This window comes from Panthera uncia, chromosome D2, assembly GCF_023721935.1.
Source record: "Panthera uncia isolate 11264 chromosome D2, Puncia_PCG_1.0, whole genome shotgun sequence".
NCBI lineage: Eukaryota > Metazoa > Chordata > Mammalia > Carnivora > Felidae > Panthera > Panthera uncia.
In genome coordinates, this window is record NC_064818.1 from 58201022 (window position 1) to 58207932 (window position 6911).

The window sequence follows — 6911 nt, forward strand, 5'->3', positions numbered from 1 at the left end:
CTGTAAATTAGAAATTCTTGATTCCACTTGTAAGAATTTCTAGCCAAAAGACAGCTGGCTTGGCATAGTCTTCACGACATTAATATCCTGTCTCTTGTCTCCTCTAAGGAGATGGGAGAGAGATTCACATGGGGACCTCTCTGAGGTCAGGTGGGTTTCCAACACTTCCAGAACCTGTATCTCAATTTTCTGCCAAGGGTTGGCCATACTATGGGAAAGAGAGGTACTTTCTTTGGGACCTAAAAGACTACAGGTGCAGGGGTTAGGGTTGTGAGGTATGTGTGGAGTGGGAGGGACAAAAAGGCAGAGACAGCAGCCTGTGCATAGCCATTGTGTTTTATTGGATCTGGTATATTTTTTATTTTACAAAATATACAGAGGAGCCCAAAATGCAAAGCAGTCAACAGTGTTCTGATGGGAAAGGGGCCCCCCTTAGGGCCCTAACCCTCAGATCCTGACTGACTGGGAGAGTGAGCTAAATGGAACGAGCAAGTATATTAAAGGGTGGCAGCATGGCAAGAGTGGTCCCTGCCTTCTAGGTGTGTTCAGGGGCATCTCTGGGTAGACTGAATTGAACGAGAGGACACCCTAAGTAGGAACTGAGGAGGTTATGCGGGGGGTTAGAATAGAGCCTGGGTAGACCAAAGATTCTAGTGAATGCCCCCACACTGGTTTCAGATGTTATACATGCCTCCCTCCTTCCCCTTTCTTCTAAGGCATCCACTGACTCACTCCATGCCTCCAAGTCTAGAATAAATGGCAAATAAAAACTTAAGTGGCAGCCATCAGAGAGGGTAGGCTGAAACTTTGGCAGGTATCAGCTGGGACATCTCCCACCCATATTCCCCTGCTGCTGCTACCACCCACACAAACAGGAAGGAAGGAAAGGAAGGAATTCCAGGGATGAGCCAGACATCAAGATCCTATGCTCTCCTGGGATACTGAGGAGTATGGAAATTTCTGGGGCATTTCCTAGGAGACAGAGTCTTCTGGAGAGCCTAGAAACTCATGATAGCCTGGGGTGGCAGACCTATGGAGCTTAGACCTATAGTCTGGCATGCCTGAGGTGTTACAATCTCCAGGCCTTTTTGCACTCTGTCCCAGCCACCTGTGACCTAAACACCCAGCTCAGGCCTAAGATTTCTCCCTTTACATTCTTGTCCCCCTCTGCAAGGCTCTCAAAGGCCCTGGTCTAACAGGCTAGTCAGTGCCATTGACAGAGTAGCCTCTCTGAGAAGGAAATCTTAGAGGAAATGCATATGAGATCAGAGATAGGGGAAGCACCATAGCAGGAGACATTTTGTCTAGTGTTGTAGTTTCTAGAGTAGGGACGGAAGGTGGAGAACCACTTATTTCCTATTAGCAGGGGCACCCTCAGCACTGAGTGTTAGGCAGGAAGGGGGTGGGAGCTGTTGGGAGTTGGGAACACTCCACAGGTACACTCTGCCCACTCCCTGGCCCCTTTAGCTCCAGCAGTCTGGACCACTGAATCCCCAGGCTCTTGGATTCCTACAGCCCCCAGGGCAGGGCTAGAATGAGGACAGACCTGGGAAGAGAAGGGTGAGTTCCACCTGGACTAGAGCTAGAGCATGGTCCCCCCAGGACAACTGACCCCCTCTCCTGGGGAGCTAGATGACATTGTCAAAGAGTTGCATGGACCTCATGATGTTCTCGTCCTGTAGCCATGATGTGAGAGAAGCAGATTGGAGAGAGAGAGAAATAAAAAGAGCTTATCAGAGACACAGAGAGGGACATTCATTCTGAAATGGGAACATTCAGAGACAGAGGCAGCAAGGAAGGAGACACCCAGAGAGACTTGTAGGGAGGGGCAGGCCTCCCTGAGTTGTGAAGGAATAGGACCCAGGAGTGTGGGCAAGTTAGGGAGATGATAATGTGCCCAAAGGAGCTTTCTCCTACATCACTGAATCGGACCCTGAGTCCAGACCAGGGAAGTATGGAGCGCAGGGACTTGTACCTTCTGGCAGGACTCAATGAATTCCTCAATGGTCACCACGCCATCCTTGTTCCTGTCCATCTTCTGCAAAAAGATAGTCAGAGAGAAGAGAAGGGATGACAGGAGAGAGGCAGGCAGAACTCAGGTAAGTTCTCTGCTGGGACCTTGCCTCCTTCCCTTGACTCCAGGACCCTCCAGCCTACCCAGTCCCAGGCACCTGGAAGAAGCTCTCCACATGCTCCCTTGGGGCCTCCTCTCGGAGCGCAGGATACGTATACTTGCCCATCATATCATAGATGGATTTCATGATATCAAGCATTTCCTGTTAGGCAAGAGAGAAAAGGATCCCTCCTCAGAGCCTCCAGCCTCCAAACCAGGAAGACTAGAGCCCAGGGCAGACCTCACGCCTTGCTGGTGATGCACGTGTGGGTCACATTTTCCTCCTAAGGGCTCTTTGAACCTCCCCTCACACATAGAAGCTCTCCAACTCTTCAGTCTCCCCACACCTCCTTGGTGATGCAGCCATCCTTGTTGAGGTCATACAGATTGAAGGCCCAGTTTAACCTGTCATCTATGGTTCCCCGAAGAATCACCGACAAACCAGCCACGAAGTCCTGGGAAGGAGAGAGGAGGGAACTGGTTCTTCAGATACCCTTAACCCAATCCCCTCTCTGGGTTTGGCCTGTGGATCTTGGCCCTGATGCTCCAGGAAACAGGTCTCCCTGACCCACCTCCTCCAGCTCACCTCGAAACTGACAGAGCCATCATGGTTGGTGTCAAAGGCATTGAAGAGGAAAGTGGCATATGTGCTGGAGTCTGTAGGGTAAGCGTGGATAAGTTTGGCTTTCAGACAGGAGAGGACTTCCTACCCCACACCCCTCTTTATCATTTGGCATTCCCAGCCCCTCCAGAACCCTCTCCCCAACTCAGCCTAGAGATGGACAGCTGCTTCCTCTCAGGCCTTGTCCCCTCACCTCCTTGAGGAAAGAACTGAGAGTAAATCTGCTTGAAGTTCTCCTCGTTGACAATTCCGCTGGGACATTCCTGGGGGGTGGAAGGGGGGTTAGAAACCAGACTGAGAGCAGAAACAAAACCCCCTTCCACTCACCACCACCTACTCTATGCCAGAGACTCCCAGAGAAGGAAAATCTTCCTGTCTCCAGGGAGCTCACCATGTAGTTCTCTTAAGGAAGGCAAGACTTCTCTTCAGTGCACAAGTTTAAAAAAACAAAGAACTAACCAGACGGCCAGTCTACAGGCTCCGCCTCGTCTCAAATCTGCTAGAGCTTCCTGCTAGAAGTTTGGTCAGCGGGGAAGAGGGGCCCGCTCCGCCTCCCCTTCCTTCTCTTACCCCTATAAGCATCCAGGCCAACCCTTCAGGGAAGTTTCGGATAGGCCCCGCCCCCTTGCCCCACCCCTCGCCCTGTCTGGCCTGGCTCTGTACTCACATTCTTGAACCCCCTGTACAGGACCTGCAACTCCTTGCGTGTGAACTTGGTTTGCTCCTGCAGCTGCTCCAGACCCTCTGGCCGGTGACACACGGTGGACAATTCAAACTCATCCTCCACGCTGTCTGCGGGGGGGTGGGAGGGGACGAGGGGGGAGGGGACAGCCGCGCCTCAGGCCCAGCCTCCAGGACCCCGCTTCAAAACCATCCTCCCCATCTCCAACGCCAGAGACCAGCCTGCCAGTTCCCTTGGACCCCGGTCCGAGGACATCAAGGCAAGGAGAGAAGACGCCGGTCAGCTTCCAAGTCTACCAGTTGTCCGGGCCCATGGGCAGGCCTGGCCCCACAGCCAGGGGTCCGACTCATCGCTGCCCTGGGCCCTTGATCCCTGGTTGAAGGAGAAGGCCCCCCAGCCCCATCTGCGTCCCAGAAAGGGAAGAGTAGAAAAAAAGGGTTCAAGAGGAAGCGTCTGAGGGTCCAGGCTCCGGACCTTCCCTGACCCACTCAGATCCATGGAGCCCCACACTTGCCCCGCCCAGATCCTTTTCTCCAGCCAAGCCCCACCTATCCCAGCCATGCTCCAGCCATGCCCCGCCCAGCCCCAGCCAAGCCCATCCAGACCCCACCCCTACCCTGCTCCCGGTATACCTTAGCGAAGGCCTCATCCCTGGCCCCATCTCAGTCCTGCCCCAGCTCCCAACATCCAGTCCCCAGGCAAGTGCCCCCACCCCACGCTCTCCAACGCACCCGCCACCGCCCCCACCAGGACAGTAAGTCACCTGGGTCCAGCGGGCGGGGTCTGTGGGGGCGGAGGGAGGCTGGGACTGCTAATGCTGAAGGGAGCGAACTGTCACCGAGAAAGTGGAAGACCCGGCCAACTGCAGACACACACCTCGCCCCTCACACTCAACAGCAAATCTCACAGACCTGCGTGTTACAGTGCACACACCCCAGCCCCGTGCACAGTGGCACACATAACGAACAAGCACAAACACACACAAAACAGACCCTACACACATACGCTTGGGGGACTCACGCCTGTCCTTTTCCTGAAGCTAGCCCCATGTGGAATCAAACACAATGACACTCTCGAAATGTAACTACAAAGTGGGCCTCTGTGGCTTGCAAAATTCAGTATGATCCCTTGAGACGGGCAAGGCCCAACTGAGGAAACAGGCCTGGAGAGAAAGCGAGGCCACTCAACTGGGGACCAGGCTGGGACTAGAAAGCCCCAGTATCCTGGCACCTGGAGGAAGGCGGGCTCCATCCTCTGCACCTGCATCCATCCAGTCAGGGCAAGGGCAACTTGCATCTCGAGGCCCAAAACATGCCCAGGGCAGGGTGGGCGGCCACAGCCGCAGACACTAACCTAGCTAAGCCACGACAGACCTCGCAGCAGTCTGGTTTCGCCCGGCCACATTGGCCATACCCACACAGTCTCAGGTCTCGGCCCTGCCACACTGGCCACGCCCACTGACCAGTGAGGCCCACAGGCACTTGGGCCACGCCCCCAAAACTGGCCACGCCCACACATTCCACAGGCTCCGGGTTCTATAGCTACACCCTCCTCACACTCGGGCCAACCAGCGCCCACCCCCACCCCCCAAGCCACATTGGTCACGCCCACACACACACTCACACTAGCTGGCCCGAACCGGTCACACAGGTCACACCCCAACACAAACAACCCGCCCCCGGAAGCACAGGAGAGGCACTTGCTTTCACTGACTGAGGGCAGGGCTTGGGGCCCGCAGCAAGGCAGCAGCTTGAGGAACCGCTGCTTCAGCGCTTTTTTAGTGGGCCCTGGAGGGTGGCCTGGGAAGAGAGAAGACCCCAGGAAGGCACATTAACCCCCACTGTCCCTCCGATCCCCTCCCCACCATCACAAATCAACCTGACGGGAAGCGGGTGTTGGGAGAGGACCGGAGGAGGAGAATGGTGAGAGTAGCTGGGGCTGGGTTAGGGAAGCCCAGTGGGGTTCACAGGCATATAAAGTCCACTCAGACACCTTGCATAATGGGACACAGCCGGGGGCCGTGAGGCCACCGAGGGGAGATGGCATTGGCCTTGGTGCCTGCTGACCCAGTGCCCTTGGCTCCAGTGCTATAGCTGGACCTCTGAGGGTGATGTCCAACCCAAGGACTGCCTAAGTAGGAACACCTGTCTCTGTCTCTCTCTCTCACACACACAGTGACAAACGTGTATAGTGACACACAGAATGATAAATCACAGTGATGGAGGCCATACAGCGACAGCTTGATACCCAGGAACACACTCAAAACCAATGGCCTAATTTTTTAAAGTTTTATTTATTTAATCTCTATACCCAACATGGGGCTTGAATTCACAACCCCGAGATCAAGGGTCACACACTTTTTCAACTGAGCCAGTCAGGCACCCCCCACAATGGCCTAATTAAGCAGGCCCCAACACACACACACACACACACACACACACACTTTGACACAGTACTCCTTAATACAAACATATATAGATGTGGCCTAGGAAAAACATGACACACACATATGAAGACCCACTGGCCATTTTCCATGCAGCATGAACAAACCATACAAGAATACATGGGACAGCATGACACGGTGTGTTAAGGACACTACAAACACTGTGCCACTATAACATGACACATATCAAGGTCACCAGGACATATAATCATATATTGTGACTTAGGTACCCATGGCACCCCAGATACCTAAGACTGCACCTCACCAATAGAACCCATGTTTGTTCTGCCCACCTTTCCTTCCTATAACCCCTCATTTCAGGGCACTTAGAATCTCCCTGTCAGTGGAACAGAGTTCCTCATCAGCTAACTCACCCACTCTAAAAGTGTGTCCCCTCCCAGTCCTTTCGCATGGCTTGCTCTTTGAAGGTGACATGATAGCAAACTTTGAAGCAATAACAGACCTTCCCGATGAGCATTTTGGTGTAATGTGGGGCTATCCAGAGCCGATGACCACAGTTCCTCTCACTTCCCCTTATTTACACCCCTGTCCTACAGTGCTAATTGCACCCTAGGGAGAGACTCCACGTTCTTGTGCCTGTCTCCTGGCTGCACCCACCTCCAGACTCCAGAGCCAGAGCTCACAGAGACCTAGCACACTGCTTGCAGTTGGCCTCAGTCCATTCCTGGAGGGACCCAATTTCCTTGGGTTGTAGGTTCCTAGGGCACCCGACATCCCACGCAGGCCCCGCCTCCCCTCAGGCAGGCTCCGCCCTTCAGGAAAAGGCTCTGCTCCCAGAGGGTAATTGAAGTCCATGCCTTCCCCTCCAATATGTCCTTTCTCCCCCTCCCCCTCAGAGCTATGGAGAGGTAGGAGGGAGACGGGAGGGAGAGGTAGGAGGGTGGGCCGAGTCGGGATCGATGGCGGCCTGGCCCCCCGCCCAGGGCTCCATTAGCCCGGACTTTGGTTTCCCGAAGCCGGATTGTGCCTGGGGCCTCCGGTGGTGTAGTCGCAGCTGGACTGGGAAGGGCGGGGGCGGGGGGGGGGGGGG

At 54.5% G+C, this 6911-nt stretch overlaps 1 protein-coding gene across 3 annotated transcripts in view; it reads right to left on the reverse strand.

The window, feature by feature from the left end:
- Nucleotides 1-320: 320 nt before the first annotated feature.
- KCNIP2 (potassium voltage-gated channel interacting protein 2) overlaps nucleotides 321-6911 on the reverse strand; it is a 17856-nt gene continuing 11265 nt past the window's right edge. For 2 of the 3 annotated variants that reach the window (XM_049645614.1, XM_049645613.1), the window contains exons 2-8: nucleotides 3403-3527; nucleotides 2929-2998; nucleotides 2700-2770; nucleotides 2461-2568; nucleotides 2172-2276; nucleotides 1976-2038; nucleotides 321-1676 (exon numbers count right to left, since the gene is read on the reverse strand). In XM_049645614.1, the coding sequence (XP_049501571.1) occupies nucleotides 1629-1676; nucleotides 1976-2038; nucleotides 2172-2276; nucleotides 2461-2568; nucleotides 2700-2770; nucleotides 2929-2998; nucleotides 3403-3527 (590 nt within the window). In that variant the 3' untranslated portion in view covers nucleotides 321-1628. Of the gene's footprint in view, nucleotides 1677-1975; nucleotides 2039-2171; nucleotides 2277-2460; nucleotides 2569-2699; nucleotides 2771-2928; nucleotides 2999-3402; nucleotides 3528-4180; nucleotides 4280-5120; nucleotides 5217-6911 lie in introns of all 3 variants that reach the window. The other variant, XM_049645612.1, reaches the window with a different exon arrangement.